This window comes from Lepisosteus platostomus, chromosome 17, assembly GCF_059453375.1.
Source record: "Lepisosteus platostomus isolate fLepPlt1 chromosome 17, fLepPlt1.hap1, whole genome shotgun sequence".
Taxonomy (NCBI): domain Eukaryota; kingdom Metazoa; phylum Chordata; class Actinopteri; order Semionotiformes; family Lepisosteidae; genus Lepisosteus; species Lepisosteus platostomus.
In genome coordinates this window covers 20,104,757-20,128,767 of record NC_142627.1, presented here as the reverse complement: position 1 = coordinate 20,128,767, position 24,011 = coordinate 20,104,757, and the positions used below count along the sequence as shown (strand labels likewise).

The 24,011-nt window shown below is 38.4% G+C and overlaps 1 protein-coding gene and 1 long non-coding RNA gene across 8 annotated transcripts; one reads left to right on the top strand and one right to left on the bottom strand.

Annotated features, from left to right (window-relative positions):
• LOC148646328 (uncharacterized) lies at positions 1–20,841 on the top strand. Of its 7 annotated transcripts, none has more exons than XM_088609829.1 (14): positions 29–102; positions 583–717; positions 3,070–3,189; positions 5,703–5,858; positions 8,425–8,562; positions 10,657–10,792; positions 11,197–11,309; positions 15,071–15,166; positions 17,585–17,650; positions 17,826–17,932; positions 18,928–19,006; positions 19,232–19,398; positions 19,710–19,818; positions 20,137–20,841. In XM_088609829.1, the coding sequence occupies exons 2-14, from the start codon at positions 631–633 to the stop codon at positions 20,236–20,238; spliced, it is 1,476 nt and encodes a 491-aa protein (XP_088465955.1). In that variant the 5' UTR covers positions 29–102; positions 583–630; the 3' UTR covers positions 20,239–20,841. The 7 variants fall into 7 exon arrangements, with proteins under 7 accessions (XP_088465961.1, XP_088465955.1, XP_088465959.1 ...); XM_088609833.1 differs by having other exon boundaries at positions 64–195; positions 8,476–8,562; XM_088609830.1 differs by having other exon boundaries at positions 64–195; positions 18,928–18,985.
• LOC148646327 (uncharacterized) lies at positions 20,423–22,254 on the bottom strand. Its single transcript, XR_015927900.1, has 4 exons — positions 22,073–22,254; positions 21,844–21,918; positions 21,274–21,313; positions 20,423–21,021 (listed from the first exon to the last, which is right to left on the bottom strand). It is a non-coding gene; the product is annotated as an uncharacterized LOC148646327 (long non-coding RNA).
• Positions 22,255–24,011: the final 1,757 nt, after the last annotated feature.

Here is a 24,011-nt window from a genome sequence, read left to right as displayed (position 1 = left end):
AATTACTTGTGCACGGGAACAGTGAGTTCTTCTTAATTAAAACGTGACCAGTGCATTCTGGGGGATCTGCTTGTTTTGGCTACGGCGGAGTTCCAGTATACTGTAAGTGTTGCGGAGAGTCGTTTCTTGAGATTTATGCTAATTCTCTCAGCTAGCGTTATGTGCGTCAGGGAATTATTCTGTCGAGGTTTTGTGGTAAGTCCGTAAAAGCATTAAAACGATCGATACAGTAGTCTTGCGAAATGCGTTTTAGCGCGTCTCACTAAAGCGTGCGTTTGTGTGGTGAGAATCCAATAATTAAGCTCACCCCACTTGTTTTTCCGTCAGTTTGACATTACTCGTAGAAGTGTTTGGTTTCCGTTTGTAAAATGTTTTTTTCGAAAACATGTCGTAATTACGTTCAGTAATTATAATAATAACTACAACAACTCAAAGCATCCTACTTCTAATATTGCAATATTTGATATTTGTTAAGTAATATGAATCGGAGGATAGGCTAGAATAGTTGTAAGCATAGTAATTCACGATAATGCAGTTCTAACAGGAGTAATTTTTCACCGAATTTGTTGTAACGTGTTCAAGACAACTTAACCGGAGACTGAGCAGTGATCAGTGTGAAAGAAGAAAACAATGATATCAAGAAGCCCTGAGATCCATCAGAAAAGTTCTCTGCCCTCTCTTCTGAATGCTTACCTCCCACCTGAGTGCAAAAAACAGGTAAATGTGGGGACTGCTCTTATAGAATACCTCATAGCATGTTGACTGTTGTGTTGTTTAGAATATTTTTAATAGTGTAACGAATACGCCCCTGTGCATAAGAGGAATGTTGGCCGCCCGGGCTGAGGAAGGTCTTCTTTAGCTCAGCCGGCAAGTCCCCTGTTGAGTGACGCTGGAGATCCGGGTTCGAGCCCAGGCAGTGAGGGACAAGCCCAAGAAACCGAATTCGCTACAATGTGTATAGGTTTAATGTTTATGCTTTAGTACCACATACGTTTAATTAGCCTGAAAGGTGCATTCGATGACTAAACTGGCTTCTAGATGAAGTCTGCTACCTGGGAGCACAAAGTCAATGGGGAACAGGTTCTTTTAAGTGATTATGACTATAAAGATTTCTGCGTCCACGACTGCTGCAATGGCAGGGACTGCAGCAATAGGGTGCAAATATTGTTTTGAACTGGAATTGGTTTGTCAACAGGTACTCGGTACGCAAACAGTACCCCACCTCTGTCTAAATAAAGCATTGTGTTTCCTTCCCTTTCACAGTGCAGTGCGGGACTGTAGCACAGTTGCACTTCTTTTACACAGAAGAACCATTGATTCAACTGAATGCCTTGGATGGGGTGGGGGTGGTCTGTTTTCTTATTGGCTTTTATCATAGTCTGAGTTTATAAGATCAAACCCTTGGACGTCATGTGTGTCCATCAAAAAGCAGGAGAGAGCAGCTGCTAAGGTGGTCGTCTTGGTTACAACTGGCAACACAGACCCCCCTCCCTATTTTCTCTTTTACTCTGAAGCAAAAGGGCTGAACAGCAATCTCGCTTGCATGCATAGCTTTACATTGGAAGACAAATCGGTTTCATTGATTGGGGAGTAATCTGTGTGCTTTCTGTTTTCAGTTCTACACTCAATAGCTTTCAGGATGTAGCCTATCTGAGGGGAGTCCAAAATGCTCTCAGTAAGATGATAGAGATCATTTACAAAAAGCAGTTGGTTGGCTGCTTAAAAATTATTCACAGCTATTCGTTGGAAAAGACAAGATAATTGCAGCTCAGGAGGCCTTTTTGCCTGCAGTATTACTGTGGCAACAGCGCTTATAAATACCATTTGGTCCTGGTAGCTATTGTGCAGACATAACTTGCACTTCCTGACGGAGAGAGCTCTAAAGACAGCATTTTGTGGTAGTCAACTGAAGGATCACACTCAAGGTCACCAAAAGGCGCATTTGTGCCTTGTTTAAAAAGAAATCCTGCTCATATGTTACTCATCTGAAAACCGTATTGAGGGAACTGTTAAATACCACATACATTTAGGATTGTCTGGCTTCTGCTAAAGGTAATAGTATTACAGTATTCCAGGAAAACCGTTTTTCTTACATTTAGTCTAAGATGAGGTCAGTTCAGTCTGACACCTTTATTTCCATTTAGATTTTAAGAAACTTCCAAAATGGAAGACATTGTAAAAAAGTAACACTTGTTTTGTATTTCATTTACAAATCCAATTAGCACATGAATAATACCACAGGGGATTTTTAGAAACTAAATGTTCTAGCAGAATCTTAAGTATGTTGGCCAGAAAGAAAACACAAAGCCTGCTAATTAATTTGCTATTCAGAGACTTCTGAAGAGCACTTGAGAGAAAGGAAAGCAGCTCACCAAATGTAAAAGACAATTATTATCAGAATCTCCTGAGCCTTTTGCAGTGCAAAATGAATGCCTCTCAGCTAGACATGCACATGGATTGAGATTTAGATCTGTGGACACATTTGTTTCAGAAAACATCAATTTACTGACAATGGAAAGACTTATAAGTCTTTGCACTGGTGTAAGTGTTTTTTTTTAAATTATTTTAATTTCTGATGTTGCATGATAGGAAAAGAATGAAATTTCTGTTACCAAAGGGTGTGAAATTGCAAAAAGATGTCAGCGAATGAATGTTTTAAATAAACTTTTTCTGTCTACAAAAGTGAAGGGCAGAACACACATTGAATATTAATTACCTTGTTCAATTTTAAAATTGTACAACGCGTCAAAGTCTTTAAAAAGAAAGATACTTGTTTGATGGCCTCCAACAGTGACTAGTCACCAATTGTATTACATTTTTTTCTTATGTAGCAGCAGGAATGCTTTTGAAACTGTGAAAAAGCACGTACACGCACTATTATTTTCACTTATTCTACCTAAGCCTCAAGTATCCTTACTTCTCAAAAGGAATGTGCAAATTAAAATTGGGCTTTGTCTGGGACTCTGGTTGTGTGTGTTAATGTGTATCAAAGCTTCCTTATAACCTTTTTTTTTCCCCTGGAGTGACATGACAAGTTCTTTTAGGCAACATATTTTTTTTGTCTCGCAGGGAGATGGAAAACAGCAGGTTAAGGAGAAGAAGAGAAACCATGGGGACGACTTCTTGAAAAATCCCAAAGAGGAAGAAGATGATGAAGTGAAAGTCATGAAGCAAGTCATGCTCGACCAGGTAAATAGAAGAGAACATGCCCCAGACTAAGACTGGGAACACCCGCAGGACTGCTTGCCAAGCCTCCCATTTCTAAAAATGGAATCAAGCAAAAGCACAATTGCTTTTTGCAATTTTCTAGATCCAAAAAGCACTGAAAACCCTAATATGTAGTGTATTTACTGTCATCACAGTGAGCTGCCTGTGTGTCAGCAATCTGTGGGGAAAGGGTCATTTGCTTTAACTATAGAACATGCATAGTTTAAGTCAAAGCGACATGACTCAGATGTCATTTTCAACCCCTTTGCCATGTTTTGTCAGTTTTACATCATTTCTGTGTGAAATGGTGCTTTCCTTTTTGCTAAACCCCTATTGTAAGACTGATCCTATGCATTGATTTTACCTGCCTCTCATTTGTTGTATTTCCCTTCACCTTGATTGTTGCTGCTGTTGAGCAAACAACATGGATCAGAAGGGCTTGTTCTATGTGAGGCTATCAATAATAAAAAAAAAAGCCACACACATGAAACCACAAACTAACAAACGTGGGAACAAGGAAGAAGGCATTACCAGAACTACTTGGCCAGTTTTCCTGGCCAGTATTATTTGATCACGATTATTTCCACAGGTGATAATCTTTGACCGTTGTGCCACCACAAACCAACACATGAAAGTGGAAGTTAAAAGCTCATCTCGGTGGAGACCTTGTTGAAATTGTTCTACACTGGTGTTTGAACTGTACAAAAAGACAGCCTTGTGGCTATGGCTGACCTTCTTGAAAAAAGAAAAGAGGAGTTCCTTCTTTGAAATAATGCACATTTGGCATATGCAAATTTCTCTCACCTGCTGTAGTAGCCAGAACCTCTTTCCAGTCAATGAGCCATGCAAAGTGATGTTTCCTTATCTGAAACTGTGGATCCCACAGTTTAAGTGGGATCAGCAATTAGGAAAAACAGAATGCAGGAAACTGTCATTGTACATTGTGGAGATATTGTATTACTGGAATACCCAGCAACAAGGACAGTTAGTTTTTGGATTCAAATTCCACCAGATATCTTTCAGCAGAGGCTGCTGGTTGGTGGTAAAGAGGGTTGGAAGTTGCACCTACCCTTTGTTTGCAGCCTACAATGCATAGATAACAGACATAAGTTATCCTTCACTTTGGGACTGTATCATTACTTTGGGCCGTTATTATGAAGTGTTACCCTTTTCTGAAAACATCAGCAACACTAAATGATGCCGGTATCAGCCATCAGCGTGTCCTGTGCATTCAGAATAGCAGTCTCAAAGCAGTCTTGATTGTGAAAAGTGCAGTGGTGGTATCATTCTTTCTCCTGCATAGATTGCTGGGGCTTATTCATAATACCATATCTTTATTAACATTTTGTTGTCAGGAAATCTTAGCTTCTAAAAAAGAAGCGAAAAGTCCATACTTATTAATCAGTATAAAACAGCATAATTGAATCAAACAAATACAGCCTCTTTACTTCTGAATATTAAGTTACTGAGTCTGTAAAATGTGTTATTAAAGATATATTTCATTTCTAAAGTCTTCATAGCAGAATAAAGAATAGTAAATGTGAAGTACGTTTCCAGTAAGCCTCTCTGTGGGTTTGTCAGTTAGGCTAAAAATAGCAGAAGAACAGATCGTTAATGCTAACAAAAATCAAATTACTTATTGGTGTGAAGATATCAATGCTGTATCATAGCAGCTGTTTTACTTCCAGGAATGCTTCACATATAAATTCATGTTAGAAAAAAACTGTTGACTTGTAAAATACTTTCTCGGTGAGAAAGGTCCAGTGGGAAATTGCAGATGCCTTTGTCTTTGCCCCTTTTCCCACAGGTTCATTTGAGTTTTATTAAACCTCTTTCTACTTTGCTTGGCACACTCCGTTGGAAAATAAACCCTTTTCAGCTTCTCCTGTGCAGTCCTGGTAAAGCATCTGTAGAGTGGAAATAAAGAATGAGATGTTCCCTGCAGAGCTGCTACAAGTGATAGGTCACTGTGTCCTTTAGTCTGTACTGGGCATTTCACCACCTCTATCGATTTCTGTTGTCCTTCTTTATATTTAACAAATCTTGGGGCAGTTCAAGCTGCATTGTTGCTGTGAAGATTATTCATCCCAATATCACCTGACTATAAAAAAAAAATGATTTAATAAGATGATCAGCTCCTTTCAGAAGGAAATACTGCTGCAAAAGGATGGACGTTTTAGCTTCAGTAAATCAGAGTTTGACCTTTTCCTTTTTCTCACCTGTTGCTGCTACTACTACATGGCAAGATCACTTACTTTTTCATCAGCCCATGGTTAATGTCTCAGCATCCACTTTTAAGTCATATTAACCCGTGTAACTTATGAACACCAAGTTGTTTTACTTTGAACAATTTTCAGAATATCTTTGTCCTCCTCTATATTTCTCAGATTTTTTTGTGTTCAAAAAGTTAATGCTGTGATTAATGTTTTGGTTAATCCTGTGGTCTGACAAAGATGGCCTTTGAGCTTTGCGGGGTGCTTTTTATTGTCTCCCAGCGCCACCTAGAGGCGTACAGGAACCTGCACCGGCTCAGAGATGCGATGTATCTCCACTACTCGGATTTGTTGAAACAGAAGATCCAGAAACAGAGGAAGGAGATGAAGCAACACAGTCTCGCTGCCCACAAACCCACAGAGAAGCCAAGAGGACAGGTGAGAAAGCTGTCAGTAGAAGTGGTGTGAAAAGTGTGATGTGATGTGAAATAAACTGACAGACATTAAAATCTGTAATATTTTCTTCCATTTAGTGTTTCATCCTGAAAAATTCCCAGTGTTCTACATGTATTATTACACAATGTACTTCCTATATTTAAAGAAGAAAACAATGAAAAATATTTAATGTGAAAAATAAGTGGACATTGTGATTTCATAAATATTCGAAGCCTTTGCAGTGGCAAACCTGAATTTACAGTAGGTACACAAAAGTACTTTTAGTCACACACTTAATTGAGTGGACTCTGTATGTAATAATGGTGGTTCACATGATTTAAAAATAAATACATAATAAATAAAGAATCAACGAAGAAGACCAAGGAGCTTTAAAAACAACTCAGGAATAGAGATGTACCATGTCACATATTAGTAGAAGGGTATAAGACACTTAAAAAAACACCTTAAAAAGGAAAAGGCACCGGGACAGTGCTTGGATCAGGCTGTCGCTCCGAACTGAGAAGTGGAGAAGGGATGTCACGTGAGGCCAGTGTGGACTTTTGTCTAATGCGAAGTGTTACATCTGACACAAAGCTACCATAGTGCTTCATTCAGTACTGTCCCTATTGTCATGCATGTTGGTGGCAGTATAACGTTCTTGTTCTGCTTCTCAGCAAACTGGGAAACTTGTCAAGACTGATGGTAACATGGATTGAGCAAAGTACTGGCAAATCATGGAAAATCCTGCTTCAGATCTAAAACTGTGAAGTTTGGAAGGGCAGTGACCCAGAGTTCAAGGCCAGAGTTCAAGTTGCACTGAAGTGGCCCAGGATAAGGAAAAGCTGACTTCAGTGGTAAAATGACTGGCCAGCAGGTGGAGATGTTTGCCATGGTTTTTAATATGTAATTGTTTTAATTAATCGCGTTCACTGACACTGAAGGTAAATCATGGTACTTCTAATATTAGAAATTGTTTTTTTTTCTTCTGAAATCTCTGTAAAAAGCAAAATGTCTAATTGTCACATTAATATATTTACTTTTTTACTGCCTTCAAATCTTAGAAAAAATAGTTTAGAAATCCAGTTTGATTCTTGTGTCATAGTATTCATTCATATTGAGTTATTAACGACAGATTTTTGTTTATTGCCTTAACCCTTAGTGCTCATAAGTGTGAAGGTGGGGCAACGTAAAGCTTTCATTTCAGGAGAACCTTACAAATGATAAAAGCAGCACTTGAGAAGTTGCACCTCTCACTTCAGACTATGGAAATGTGCTGGGTGGAGGAGGTTCCCATCCTGCTAGTATGCTAGTATGCGCAAAAAGGCTTTTGACTGAATCTAATCCCAAATACACAAAACTGCCAGATCAACAGTTCAAATCAAAGTTCTCGACACCTTTGCCTTCATCCTGGCTTTCCATTACTAGAATACTATCAGGAGGGAAAAGGTGTTTTGAGTTTCAAACCAAACTGTTCTTCACAAGGATATTACTTAAAACATTAGAAAGGCAATTAGCAACTAATCCTTTGAGTCCTGCATTTCCCTTAGCTGTTAGGATGTAGACTCATCAAGATCAGAAGAAATTCTTGAAAAAGCTGATAAGATGTATAGTAGTCCTTGATCCAGGCTGAAGTGTTGTTTTACCGCATAAGATGCATCTAAAGTGCATAATTATTCATGTTGATTTTAAATGGCTGATCTAGGCCAATAAATGTATTCTCATGTTTAGGAAATAAAATAATATGATAGACACACATCCTTTAAAATAAAAGCAGATGTTTTCAATGATTTCGCTTGGGTCAAATACAGAATATGAACAACGTTTTAAACTGAATAATGTTAATATTGTTTTTTTAAGATGTTCATCAATAGCTCAATTCTTATATTCTGACTGCCTTACACAGCCTGTGTCTGGAATTTTATTTCTTTGAATTTATTTTAGAAATCATGTCACACTAAAGATACAAAATGTAAATGTTTGTTTAGATTAGTAACTCAAATTTAAAATTCTGATTGTCTAATGCAGCATGTACTGTATCTGCAAATGTATTTTTGCTTAGATTTACACTACTTTGTTGTTAAACTGAATGTAGAGAACACTTACTTTTTGTCACAGATTTGTAAAGCTAAGGAACTACGTTCTCAATCAGGCGTTTTCTAAAAGCTTGCGATTAACTTTGACTTTGTGCGTGTGATACTGGCACTAACTTTTTGCGTAAGTGCAAATGTTGATAAAAGGCTCAGAATCTTGTCTTCTCTTCCTATAAAAGGTATAGGGCTTCAGTAGACAGTAATTGCTCTTTCTAATGACGTCGGTTTAAGAGGAAGATAAAAAAGACTAAGTTTATGGGCCTGTCAGCAGGAATCCTTTGGTACAAATTGCAGGGTAAATGAAACAGCCTGTTGTTTCCTCAGCTTGGTCGAGAGGCTCTGTCAAAGCCACAGAGATGGGGCAGGACCATCAGGCAGTGTTGAGAACACCTGCTGAGTCCTAATTGGTCCCCACTCTTGTTAATGGCTTCCTGTGGCTGCATGTTTACTTGTCATTTGTTCTGTGCTTTCTTTCCCAGCTACTGAAAGACTCACTGCTGACTGTCTCTTTATCACCTCCCCTCTCTCAGACAGTGTCAGGACAGAGACTGGCCTTTTCCACTCTTTCTCACGATGACCAGTACCTGCAGTCCATCCCTAAATCCAGCTTTTACTTGGTATGTCATGCCGTGCAGTGTAATTATTTATTGCATATCCTTATGTATAAATCATAATTTGGTAAGAAATGTTTCAGAACATCATAAAAACTGTAAAAGTAAATAGTTAAAGTGCCCACTGCAAGTATTGGGACTGCGAAGTCAAAATTGCTATTTTTGCTGTATTCTCAATTAATTCGGATTTGAGATACAAGAGGAATATGAGGCATAAGAACAGAATGTAGCATTTTATTTCTGTGATTATATATTGTACTATTATAGAATAATAGCACTTCTCGTGTTCAACCCCGCCCATTTCAGGTGAGCTTAAGTCTTGGGACAAGTGGCTGCCAGGTGTTTCTTATTGGTCAGGTGTGTCCTGTTGCACTGAGCTGTGAATGTGTAGGGTTGGATTTAGCCTTTGCTCTTCCTTTTAGTGCCTTTAAAGTCAGTAGGCCTGCTCCAGCATAGAGAACTACGAAAGAAAAGCAAGCATTTGGATGCTGAAAGAAAAGAAGAGTTCAAAAAGAGCCACAGCACAGAAACTGGGCGTAGCAGAATCAACAATTCAGAATATCGTGAAGAAGAAAGAAACCACTGGTGTATTTAGCAATTATCAACAACCAGGTCAGCCGAGGAAAACAACTGCAGTTGATGATTTAAAAAAAAAAATGATCAGATCTGTGAAGAAAGGTTCTAAAACAACCGTTACTGAATTCACCAGCAACCTCCACAGTGCAGGGGTGAAAGTATCAAAAGACTTCACAGAGCACAGAGCATAGAAATATTATTACAATTGCTAAAAAGAACAGAGCTAGCAGATTTCTGGAACAGAGTGTTACAGACAGAGGAAGAGATAAAGATAAACCTCTACCAAGGTGATGGCAAGGGGAAAGTGTGGAGAAAGGAATGAAACGCAGATGATCCCATGCACTTCATTACAGAAACATGGTGGAGGTAGTGTCATGTCCTGGGCATGCATGGCCACCTCTAGAACTGGCTCACTCATCCTTATTGATGAAGTAACTAACTCTTGTAGCAACAGATTTCAGAAGTGAAACATCTTGTCTGCCTGTGTACAAGAAAATGTCTCTAGACTCATTGGCAGGGACTTCATCATGCTGCAATACAGTGACCCAAGACATACTTCCAAAGAGAACATCAGGGGAAAAGGGTGAAACGTCTTAGACTGGCCATGTCAATCTCCTGATTTCAATCCAATCGAGCATGCATTTCACTCGCTGAAATAGAAACTGAAGTCGGAAACCTCCAAATCTAACAGTAACTGAAAAGGACTGCAGCAAAAGCTTGGAAAAGCATCTCAAAAGAACAAGCCAAGAGTTTGGTGATGTAACTGGGCTGTAGGCTTGATGCGGTTATTGCATTCTATGGATTTCCAACCAAATACTTTTATCCTTTTTATTAAAGTTTCATCCTACTTTAATTTATTTTAAGTTAATTTGTTCCAATACTATTACTATTCTTGCTATTTTAGGTGAGCATAAATCCCAATACTTGTGCTCACCAAAATTGCATGGGTGGTATTACTCTAAAATGATAAAGCATATATGCACAGAATAACCCAGAAATAAAAGGTGATGTTCTGTACTTTTGCCTGATATTTATCTTTTTATCTCAAGACGAAGTTGCTTGAGTACACGGCAAAAATATCAATATTGGCTCCACTGTTCCAATACCTATGGGGGCAAATAGGGTTTGCACCATTAGTTCCACAGGAGATTGCAGGGGACTGTCGGTGTTGCCTTGATTTCTCTGTCCTTCGCAAACACCATTGAAACTATGTTCATATCTGCGGTATAAGAAAGGTTTTCAAAGTGAATGTGAAAACGTCTCTTCTGTTTTGCTAATCCATGTATAGTAGTAAAGGGTTGTTTTCTTATGGGAAGTTTTTGTTCCATGGCTTTAAGTTTGTGTGCAACAAATAGAGGTCAATTCACATATTTTGGAAGGTGTTACTTGTTAGTGAAGATTCTCGGCAAAAAAACTTTTTTTTCTACTTTTCCGCATGGAAGTGACCTCCACTTGTTCCTTTGCTTCCCACAAGCTCACATGGCTCCCTGCTTCAGGCCCTTTAGTTTGTGTGCTTCATTTCAGATTGTAGATCTCCAGAACCACTTGACCAAATGTGGGCTTCTGAAGACCAGACAGGATCATGAGGAATTCTGGATGTTGGCGCAGCAGTACCAGCACAGAGCCCAGAAGAAGATAAAACTCCAGGATATTCGAAAGAGTTGAGTGTCATTGATGTATTAATTCATGTTGGTGTATACACATTAGTGTCACACAGACGGCTGCTGTACTTCAGTAGTTGATGAAGTGGTCACCTCCAATATATAAGACAGTTTTGGATCATTAGGGATTTATAGGACTGAATAGATGTAATCTACTATCACATTAATTATTTTTATTATTATAGATGTTGGTATTTTCAGTATATGTGAACAGAATCTGTAATCGTATTACAAATGTAAAATAAGCAGAAAATATTTTAACATGTAACAATATACTTGTTTGACGGCATCATATTTAGACTGAACAATTTCAAAATACAGTACTAATTATTTAGTCATGGTTTATGGCACTTGTGCCGTATGGTTGTGTGACTCTCAATTAAATTGCCAATTTTTTTGACAGTGGTTGCGCACAAATCTGCACCAAATTTTACTCTAAGAAAAACCATCCAAGATGCACAAGGTCAGCCAAAGATGGGTCACTTCAGCCAGGCTGAAAAAAGCTTCAAGGAAAAAGTAAGTAACAGAAAGCATAGATGTTTTTTTACATAGTGTTCAAGTCCTTCATACTTCCAAATCTACTAAAGCGATAAGATGGCTCCCTTTATCAGTTCTTCTGAATTTATCCATCTATCCATTTTCTAAACACTTCACCCAGTTCAGGGTCATGGGGAATCTGGAGCCTATCCTGGCAAGGAATATGTGCAAGTTGGGATACACCCTGGATAAGACGCCAGTCCCTTGCAGGGCACACATACTCACCAGGGCCAACTTTTTCCAGAAACCAATTAACCTACCAGTATATCTTTGGACTGTGGGAGGAAACCAGAGCACCCAGGGGAAACCCATGCAAACCTGGGGAGAACATCCAAACTCCACACAGATAGGACCCCAGTACCCAAATCCCAGCACTGCGAGGTGTTGATGCTAACCACTGTGCCTCCCCATCTGAATTTCTATGATTTCTTATTCTTTTATAGCAGTTCAGAGGCTCACTTTGAAGATTAAAGCATTTAGTCATGTACGTTACATTCAATAAAACTGAATTTTGAGATGGTTCATAGGGAATACTGAAACCTTCCACTAATATTTATGATAGCCAATGTAACTTGTTCACTAATTTTATATTCTTTTGGAGGGAAAAAAATTGGGGATAACAAACATAGTGAAGAAGCTCTTTGTTTGGACAGGAAATAATTCAGCATCATCTTCTCTGTGTGAGAATTGGGAAGCCGGATGGAGTCGGATCTGGTTTTCAAGCATCTTGCAGCTTGTGGGTTTCTTGATCACATTCAGGCAAATGCAGCGTGTTTGTCAGGTTTTTTTGGCAAGCACACTTTTATCATTCTGAGCAGGAACGAGTGTGAGTCTGAGTCTTTTGGAACAGCATGAAACGGAAGGAAGGCAAGTTTGATTTTTTTTCCCTTTCATGTTAGAAAATTTGAGTGGGTTTTTAGGGCATGGAAACGCATATATTGCGTTATTTTTTTAAAAACCGTTGAGCACTTAAGCTCCTTAAAGGTGCTTTACAAGTGGTTTTTTCCTAATGCTTCCCGGTGTGGGGAGGATTAGTTAGGCTGTCACCACACCGCGAGAAGGCTGGACAGTCTTTCATCCTGGCCCTGTCTAAAGCAGACCGCATGGGCCCCTGTTTGCCCTGCTGCCCAGGACAAACACCGCTCCCCTCACTGCCCGTTACCATCAGCACTGCTGGAAAAAGAGGAGATTGTTCACAAAATGGTGAGATAACCAAATAAAGCTGGATCAGTAACCACTTTTACAACTAGCACAGTCAAACATCGCCCAAGTTAAAATTTCCAGGTCATTAAAGATGAGAAAAGCACACGGAGCATTTGATAAATTGGATTTTGGTGTCACTTGTTTTATAAGTAGTTTATGCCTTTCTTTAAACATAGTTTAAGTACCTAATCACCAAATAAAGCATTTTTAGCTTTTTGTTATCTTACTTTAAAGAGCCACTCATCTGAAACACTTGATTTGAGCTGCCTGGCCTTCTAAAATGATTACCGTCAGATAAAATGTACATTATAGGAAAGCAAATACCAGAATAAAAGCATATCCCTGTTCTTAAATGATCGTGGATCAGCAGAAGGATGTTGAAAGAAGGTGGATATTCAGTGTTCCTCTGCTGCAGTACAGTATTAATGCAGCTGCATTTGTCAGAGGGATTCTAACTCTGTTTAGTAAGAGCGTGTATGATGTTAGGAAGGGCGTGTAACCACTGGAGGTGCCTGGATGTCAGAAATTAGGACAGCGCTTAGAAGAGTAGCAGAGGCTTGTGCCGACAAGTATTTCATTCGTGCGAATTCTCCCTGCCGCACCGACAGACATGGCCGCATGACGATAACACTCTGTCCTGCCCTCTGCACATGACATTCCTCAAGCCTCTGGGAAAACGCCTTAGAACTGCTTTAAAAGGCAACCAGTAAGGCTACTTCACATGTTAAGAAGATGAAAAGAGCAGGGGAATATTATGTCTAGAAAGGCAATTAATTGAAGTTTTGTTTTGTGATCAATGCTGTTGAAAATTGAAAAATTTTTTTAGGTGAGGGGGTAAGAAGTTATGCTTAGGAGGTTTAGAAAATATTCCAGAATAAGTGAAAGTCTGCTCTGAATATTTCATGCAGGTTGAACTATACACAATATTGGTATTGTGATGTGTAACATTTGGAGAACAAAAACTTGGGGAGGCTTTCTTTCAGAAGAGGACTAACAAAAGCTGATGCTTATAGTGTGTGTATAAATACATATCACAATGCCCTTTAACTTTTGGCCTTGTCAATGATTTATGATTTATGATTTATTACTATACCTAAGGTAAACTGATAGTCTACACACCTTAAATCCATGTGTTTCACCTGCTTCGCTGTACCTTTAGCAAGATTTTTTCTTAGTTTTGTATTAGATCTGCTCCTGCCTGGTTTGTGTTCCCCTGTTACCTGCTGCATGGTGCTGTGAGTAAACTGCCTCCACTTAGGAGCCCTTTCAGCTGAGATTTGTCACCCAGCAGCCAAAGTGTGGCAGCACAGTGGTGAGCAGTGTTATCAGGTGTTAGCTGCAGTGCTCTCAGGCTACCCTTGAGAAGTAGCACATCATTAGTAATATATTAACAACTAAATGTGCACTTTTGCAGGTCACATCCTAAACAGGGCAATCAGAAAATAGTCTTCCCACCGAATATTAGCTTTTCTATTAGAGTCTTCCTGTGTGTAAGATGAAAAGATTTTGAATCGTAGGGGTCTCAGGAAATCCAGTTATCATGGAATCGGACAGTTCGAACAGACCTGGAGAAATTGTGCATTTAACATTACATAGACCTAATTAATTTCATTTTATTTCCACCTACACTTGTCAACCCATGCTGAATTCTTAGGTGGGCTTTTTTGATTCATCTGATCCCCAAATTGTTATGTGCAGTCTCTGTTTAAGTGGGTTTGGTTCCCCTGTACTAAACCTAAGACCCCTGTGACACTACAATTTAGTGACTCTACAAACCAAACCTCCTGGTATCTCAACAATGATCTGTTTCAAAGAGATTCTAAATGTATGAATTAACCTCGGGGTTTTAAGGCACTTTTGTACTGAATCTACAAAATGTTTGTAAAAAAAACATTTAATTAACTTTTCACGGATATGATTTTTTGTACCTGTAACACCATTGTTAGAAACTATTGGATTCTTCATTTTGTTAGCTCCACCATTTTATCACTGATTAATAGGAGGCTTATTTTAGGAAAACAAATACTTCTAAAAATAAATTGCATCTATTTTTCAAAACCGCTTTTTACAATCCATTAAACCTAACTTTGTTTTTTACTCACACTCAATAAAGCTAGGTGAGAAATGACTGCCGATAAGATCACTTTATTGGCCGTATACAATTTCTTGCACTAGGAATTTGTCTTTTCGCAGACCCCAGCTTGCTCTCCATGAGACACACAGACAGGGAGAGCTTGGGGTCAGAGCTCAGGGTCAGCCATTTATACGGCGCCCCTGGAGCAGTTGGGGTTAAGGGCCAACAGCGTAGGATTCCTCTGCCGGACGCGGGATTTGAACCAGCAACCTTCCAGCCACAGGCGCAGATATAACTGGCACAGATCAAAAACTAGTCAAAATGACTGGAACTGGAAAATTTAAGACCGTCAGAAAAGCTGCCTTATAAGAAACTAAGTCACACCATCAATTTATTGTGAGTGGATTTTTTTTAATGCTTCTCAGTCCTGTTTACTGCTATTTCTGTGCTGGCCTCTATACAGAATACTCATTCAGAGAAAGCAGTCTGTGAAGGCACCACCCATCAGCATGGCAAACACGAGAGGGAACTGGACGAAATTGAGCAAATGTTTCCCAAGGTAAGTGTCAAACCACAGGCAGTGTAATCCCTCTTAACCGGGGCTCTGTGAGGCAAACACACCTGCCTGCTGCTGGGAATAATCTCCTCTTTCCTCCCTGGGCAATTGCCAAGCGAGAGGAGTGTAAAAGCTAGTTTCTTTTAGAAGTCGCAGGAGGTCTCTGATATTCGTATCAGAAATCGTAAAGATGTGGGCAGCCGATAGGATTCAAGCTACCCGTGTAAAAATCCATAAACTGAGATTATCTGCTCTAAAAAGTAAATAAGAGACTATTAAACCTTTACTAAATTTTATTTTAGAATGACATATTTCTAAAGAGTTGTAATATAGACAATTAAGTAAGCATATGTAGGTCAGTTCTAATTGACCAGCCATCCATTTTCTAACCACTTCATCCAATACAGGGCAGTGAGACCCAGGGTCTATACTGGAGGGCAATGGGAGCAAGGCAGGACACACCGTGGACAGGACGCCAGTCCATTACAGGGCACACACAGACACACACACTCACTCCAGGGCTAGTTCACCTACCAGCATGTCTTTGGACTGTGGGAGGAAACCGGAGCACCCAGGGGAAAACCACACAGATGGCACACCAGAAATGGAACCATGGGCCTCACCGCTATGAGGCAGCGATGCTAACCATGGTCCCACCATGCCACCCTGTACTACACTCTGTGACCACCTGTGAAAATCTTTTGAGGTGTTTTCTGCCTTTTGTACAAAGGAGAATCAACACTTATAGGTAGTATAATTCTGAAAGTATCAATGTGTAGTACTGTGGCCACTTTCTGTAAATCCACTTTTGCATAGTTATGGATATGGTAGAAAGACAGAGCATGTTTGCCAACCTGCAAACACGGAAAGCAAACATCACTAAAGCAGAGCTGAGGAGGAAGGGGAAGGAAAACAAGCGAGGATGAATATGGGCTTCAGAGGCACGCTGGGACTGAGGGTTCTTTTTGTCACACCTCACTGTCAAAGTCAAACTGCGCAAACAGACACTCGGGCTGACATGAGAGAGAGCTGTGAGGAAGACAAACACCACTGAGACTAGTGGGCAGGAGAGCTGGCAGAGGCATTAGTCATTGGCAGGATTGTTGCCCTTTCCTGACACCTCAAGGATGAAATATGGAAAACACTTTGACTTAGCTTCCAAAAATCCATCATGTGGAGTCAGGCTACTTTGTGTGTCACAACCCTCTCACAGAAGGCAGTGTTGTCTGTGTGCATGTGGGAAACACTGACAGAGGATTCAGGGAGGGGCTTTTGACCCCTAGAACTGCATTTGGAATTTTTTTTTATAATAAATCTAGACAAACCTTCGGCCATTTAAACTTAAACATATTGTAACAGTTGTGTTGTGTCATATGCCTTGTATTGAGAAAGCATTCTGATAGTCATGTTTTTCATCCAAAATCTTATAATGAATGTTTGGAGTAAAAAAATATTTCCTTGAACACCGTTGGCTTTATCTATTGTTACGTATACCCACTACATAGAGATTAAATTAAGAGGCAGGTCACACTGTGGAGGGGATGTCATTGAGAAAAAGGAGTGTCAGGCCAACTTGAGTGCCTTCTGTCAAGATGTGCACAGCTTGTAAACTGTTGTAAGGAGGAAACTATATGAAAACTAATCTGTTTTTAATATACATTTAAAATTGCGCTTAAAAGTAGATTTATGGAACAGTATTGGTACAGTATAAACACATGCCGACTTGCTGGGATACTGTGTGAATGATTTAATAAAAGTAAGGAGTCAAACGCCAAACGCATTCTATCCCAGTCATCTAGAAAGATCGTCCATAAAGGATGTGAAATGGTTATAAAATGAGAAAATGAATTCAAATGAATAGCCTGGCTCTGAGTGACTGAGCGTGTTGTAAAACCTGAGTGACTCCACTATGAGAAAGTGGGTGGGGGAGTTAGAACAGACACCAAGAAGAAAACCTTCACACCTCTGCTGTCCACACCTTCTGAATGGCTCACTGTAAGTTTATGGAAAACAAGCTGCCAGTGTTGACACCTTGAAACGCAGGACAGCAGAGCCTGGTCAGGAATACTGGCCTCAGCTGTGGGGCTGGTAATTGGTTTCATTCTGCTCTGCTCCCTTTTGTATGCAATTGACAGATTTGATCGGATGAGCATCCTGCTTTCTTTTAGCAACAGATCCCTTCCAGCGGTAAGATCGTTCATGGGTTCCTCTCACTATAGGTTTTGATCGCAAAGAAAGCCTTTTAAGACTAAAACAGGATTAGCCCATCAGCAGTGATGTATGCTCCCCACGAAAGTATGGACTTAAATTTATCTCACATAAAGATAAAAACAACTATTTTATTATACATTCTTCTAAAAATTTAGAAGCTTAAGGATTTATTTATATAGCTAATGGTTTGTCTTTAATCTTTCTCAACAGTTAAGGGTCCCCAAGTTTTTTACACTTCAGCCAGCCTTTATGGAGCAGTACAAGGCAATCCATGCGGTATGTATTTTGCATTATGTTGAATTTTAACGTCGGCTTTTGCCTACAGCCACCTGCTTTATTTGTGGACAATTAACTGATATTCACTGTTTGAAAATGTGGAACAAAATTAACGATTCAAAGATATTTTTACTTTGGAATTAAATTTTCATTGTCTGTTTTATTATATAAACAGCACAGTAATTCTGAGGCGCTAAAGACCAGTAAGAAAAGAGACGTCAATCTTCGAAAACTGCATCACATGTACAGCCTTTCATTCACCAACATGGCTTCATCTCAGAGGTAATTAATCTCCTTGAGTTTGTCCAGCATTGAATTAACAAATTCAACCTGTTTCCATTCATCCTACTTTTAAAACATGAGAAACATCCATGTCGTGGAAAACACCATATAAATCTAAAGAATTATCACACCTGTTATGAGTGTGAGTAAGATTGGAACTTTCTGTGGGCACTGTATATATAGTACTGTGAAAAACCTTAAACATGTCCCATTGTTGTGCTGGTTTCAAGGTTTTCTTCTTTATGCAGGAAAAATTTAGTAGTGATGGTCTAATAAAGTTCTAACCATTTTTTAAGATAAGTTTATCCTTACAGAAAGCAGGCTTTTAGCTTTATGGATCTAAATGACAAGGAACACCGCATGACAATATATCAGTTAAATTCAGTTGGCAAATATGATGAATTAGCTACATGTCAACACATCATATTGGTTTCTCATGAATAGTTTACCTGGAGTTGTGATCATATTTTTGAAGATCTTGATCTATGTGAGTTAAGGATTCCTAAAAGACAAATTTGTATAGTTAGTAAAAATCAGTACTAGAGTCTTTAGTAAATTGCAGATGCTCATAATATACCTGTATTGTAATTCCTGATTGTCTTAGGATATATTTTGTACAGAAGTACTCAGTATGTATTTTAACATGAATTCACATTTTACCCTTGTTTCTCATAAGTTACATAAGCAAACACTGGAAAACATTTTAAGTCCTCTATTAAACATGCAAAAAAGTAACTGCTTTATTCTGAAAACATGCTTAGAATTTTGAATTATGTTTAGTAGCGTTTTGAACAGATTAGAAATATATAATTATATTAAATTAAATAAAAGGACATTTTCAAGATAGAATTAAATCAATTGCATGGTGGTAAAAGTTTAGTGAAGTAAGTAAAACAGAATGAGGCCTCAGCACAGGATCTCTGTTCCAATGAAGGTGTCTTTTCACTTTGTTTCTCCTGAATTTATTTTTCTTTGTTTGGTGCTAACTGGGGCAGACTGCTGGACAGAAATGGACAGTTTACAGACTTTGAAGAGTGCGGTGTTCATAATCTGGTCAGTAACAAAACAAAACAGGTCAGTTATAATGGAGAAGAAAATAAGAATGGTCATGCAGATGTGTTATTACAACACGTAATTGCCACAAACTAAAAATAAAGTTTTTAAAAAAGAGAAAAGCTCAGTAGAGCAATTAATCATGTTAAGAGTAAAATCAAACATATCTGAAACAAATATTGATGCAAGTTTTCACTTGACATATATTTTAAGGTGTTCATTATCGTTAACCTTTTGTCTTTTAAGATGCGCTATCTGTTCCCCAGTGAATATGAGTTAAGAGCATCATCAGACGAGAGTCCTGTTGGAGAGACCTTTCTTCCTCGCCTGTCTCACCCCTCTGCCAGTGTTGCTGCCTCTGGTGGTCCAGAGCTCCTTGCCAATATCCAGAAGGACACAATACCCCCCAATGAGTAGGACTTCCTTAGGAATTGTTTTTATTGTATGACTAGATCACTTCTTTTCTTGTCAGCTGTGCTTATTATCTTTCTTTACCTTAAGTTTCATATCCTTTTTTTTGCGCTAGCAGTCATAAAAATGTTTCCTCTGTCACTTCAAGTGTGTGCTTGCTTCTGTTTTCAATATATGATGTTTTCAAGCTGGAGGTGATTTCACAATCAGACAGTTTCACTTGCTAAACTGCAGTTATTTACCTTAATACGCTGGGCTAAAGTAAATCTGTCAGAAGCTTGTTTTCTTTGATCCCATATTTGCACGTTTTCAGATGGCCAGTGGCTGAAAGGAGCTCTGTGGAGTCTGAGGTGTCACTTTCCCAGCCTACTCACCTTGTGCCTTTAACCATGGAGGAGCTTTGTCTCAGTAACCCTGTCATGGTAGGTGATGCTCATTCGAGTGACATGAATTGATGTGCACCTGGATAGGTGTTGTTTTCTGTCCACACCCAAATGTCTGTGATTCTTATTACTTACCTATTATGGCAGTATTGATAGAAGGAAAGGATTACAAGATCAAAAAGTAATGAAGTTACTTAATGAGGTAACAGTGAACATGAATGAATGAGCATTAGATATTATCCTTAAGTTGTAAACTCGTCCACATTTCCCTTATTCTGTAAGCCACACTAGTGTAAATCTTGGGGGGGAAGTTTTGAATAAGTACAATTCAATTCAGAAAGTTTTCTTTTTTTGCAGGAAGCAAAGCAACCTGGAAAAATCTGGATCAATTATCTCAAGGATAACACAGATGAATTATCACTAAGAAATACTGTGCTGGACACTGAAAATGACACTTGACACTGGCTGGGTGCTTTCAACAAGCAATGAATTAGCAATGCCGGAAATGGGTGCCATTGTTTCATAACTGCAAGACTGTAGTAATCATAAAGCAAAAATTGCTTTGTGTATCGTAGGGCTCAGAATTGTCACGGGAAAAGAACCATCTTGTTCATCCTTAGAGTGTCATGAATTGCAATATCTGTATTATTTTACATGCACTTTATTTACATAAATACAATTCCTTTGCAATCAATGCATGGCAGAAGATACAGCACCTGATAGGCACAAGGTTAACTATAGTTTACTTTATAACATAACTAAATGAAATGAAATGATATGCAAATGATTTTAAGTCGAGCCCAGAGCCACAGTGGCTCATCGGACTGGTTTCTATTGCCTTAAGTGGACTAGAGGCACAAGACTCCACCTCTTTCCCAGCTGGGATGCTGGACCTTCACAGTTAAGCATTTACCAGTGGTATTAGTTCATATATAAGATATGAATTCATGAGAAATAAACTGCTTCAGTGATATACAGTTGCAAATGTATTCACAAAAGGGTACAAGATTGTAATTAAACAGAATGAATGGATACATGTAAATAAATGGATTTTAAACTGAATTTTTTTTTCAGCATGTGAAATGTAAAAGAAAATTATACAAGTGGATGTTACTTTGTCCACTATGGTACTTTCCCAAACAGTATGTTGTAATTCTTTTTCTCCGAGTAACTCTGAGCTTCCATGCAGTTCACTCTGTTATTTTTGTCCAGTGAAGAAAATTTGCCAGCCTTTATTCAGTTCTGAAAAGGAATAATAAAAATAGTAACAGTGAATTTGTTGGCACCATTATTCAGTTAATAACTAAAAGATCTTTTATAAAGAAAACATAGTAGTGTAACTACATAGTTTATAGTAGAGACTATATAACCTATAACACTGTAAATTATATAACATGGTAAAATATAAAACGTATTAGAAATGGTAATCTGTACATAAACACAGTATTTCTTTATACAACATTTTAATCCATTATTTAAAAACATGAAGCTAACCTGCAAGATTATCACCATTCTTTATGGCCAGCTGGATGTTCTGGGAAGAAGAGAAGAGACTCATCACAACTTTAATGGAAATTTAAAGACGAATTGCAGTACATCAGATCCTAATTCATATAACGGGGCGTTTCCAATCGGGGCTCCGGGGGTCCACACAGACTGTCCTCCGCAGGGGAGCACCAGACACAAAGAGGAACTTCTCACCCCGACGTACTGCAGTGTGTAAAATCCGCACTCCCACACTGCTAAACAACGCCGCCAGTCACATCCGGTGCTCTGATCGTGTGATCTTTTCACATTTTATAATTAAGAAAGGTATCGTTTTTCATTATTTAGGTTAAATCATGACATACGTTTACATTCGGGAGGCCCTTATTCAAAGCGATTTCTTGTATGGTAGTCTTCTGCAAGAACAGGCAGAATAAACGTATGCGTACAATGCACTTGTACATATGCACAAAAGTTACCGTGTATTGTTTTCAGAATGGCTAATCGCTTCCCTGCCCGGTGTAGGACGTGCTGGATTCCCAAACGGGACCATTTTCATATTATCTGACTGTACTGTACCTGGTTGACACACTTAACCATGCATTCAACGGCGTGCAGTGATGAACGGATGTTCCGTAACGCTTGCAGCTCTTGCTGTAAATAAAGAAATACGTTTTAACATGCGATAAAGACGGTGATTAGCAATACAAACGTGTGCGTGAAGCTGTTGCAATCAACTTGTAACCTATATGCATCAAAGGGGGAATCGGGTATATCCATACCAACTGTTATTAAACAATAATCCTACCTGCAGCATTTGTATTTCTCTGTCATCTTTGTCGGATGAGTCGCCTGTATTTCGCCGATTTTTAACGGTAGACATTACTTTTCACCGCTTAATCCCTTATTTTATTGTACTTCGTTTCGTCGGCAGAAACAGAAACCCCCACTCTTGAAAGTGCGCGCCGATGAGACACAAGACACAATAAGTCGAACACAGAGAGCATCGATATAGAGGCGATGAATGCTGGACCAAATTAGATGGATGTTAAGACGTTTTCTAAAATCAAAATTGGAACCTTTTAAGGCCGTAGGATGTTTATTTTACTGAATTTCTTCATGTAAAATGCGGTTTTGCAACGTGACACCTCATGAGAAACATTTGAAAACGATATAAGCCTGAATTCAAGTTAAAACTGTCCTTGTAACCGTTTACGTTTTACACTGTGATTGATCGAACGAGACGAGATACAAAATAATAAGAGGTTAAGGTTTAATCGAGGCAACCATTTTACCAAAAACACACAAGATGAGTAAAGAATTTCAAATACTTTAGCTCTCGTTAGAATTCAATTTCATTACCCGAGGAAGTTTATACAAATGTTAATAAAAAAGTAAGACAATAAAATACGTATTTCTCTTTATTCATAGTGTAATAGCAATGAAAAATAAAGTGAAAGCAGGTAAACGTGAGTTGAGATAAAACACGATTTTTCATTTAATGCCCAGCATTCGAAGCATTTAGATAAAAAACGCTATCAATATCACATATCACTAATTAAACGTGAGTATCATTATATTGACTCATATAAAAATAGTAAAAACAGGATTTTCAAGAACGTTAGTATTTTTGTTATGGAAAGGAGTAAACAATGTGAATCATCAAAATTATTGTCTTATAGTCTTCTTAAGTGTAAACCGTAACAGTCTAATTTGAGGGGTAAAAAAGTTCCCAAGCCATTAGGTTTTCTTTAAGAAGGTTTATAGCGAGAAGCTGGAGGAAGCTTTCGGCAGTAAAACCGTCATGCACGGCGACCCACTCTGAAAAGCCGGAGAACGCTCGCTGGTTGCTTGCTTTTTTTCCTCGTAAGAATTAGCCGTCTTTAAACACGATTTCAGAGGAAAGGAAAATAATTGGCATCCCCTATATCCAGCTTATTTATGCAAGCTGTATATCCCAACGTTTTTGTATTTGTGCGTATTATTATAACAATAGTGGTAACCGCGGCATGAAAAATAACTATTGTCTTTGAGTTTGTGGAAAACATGGCACAGGCTACATTAATTATACATAATTTGGTAAAACAACTCCAATTTAATGTGAAAACATTACTGATAAACTTTCAACAATTTTGAATTTTACGAAGGCTCATGTTATGCATTAAATTATAATGTTTTTGCAAATATAAATACAAATTATAACGTTTTAACAATGTTTGTCAATATTATTTTTGTCTATTGTCCTGTAGATTGTTATTGTTGAATGTTAACGTGGATATTTAGGGTTTCCAACATAAAAACTAGAGATCTGACAGCTGTAGGTTCCTTTAATTTGAAACATGGTTTCTTCACATAGTCGCCAATTTTAATTTAGAAACTATCTTATATATAGCTTGGGTGTTGTTTACTGTTTTAACCCTAGCTATACATAGTTTGTAATAAATATTCGATGCAGTCTTACATTTTACGTAGTATCTTGTTTAAGGAGAACATTATTTTGCTAAAAACCTGTAATCTAAAAATAGTAATCTTGTAAATCCCACAGGCAAAAAACACACACACACACCATTCTTAAAGCTCAAACATGACTTGGTGAAAATGTGTTCACGACTTATATAATCTATTAATAAACTAATGAAAGCCGTAGGTTACATGCAGGACAATGGACAAAAGTTTGAAACAGGTTCCAGCTTTTAGGATGTGACCGAGCTCGGGTCTTGCTCAGATGCGTGTCAAAGAGAGATTGT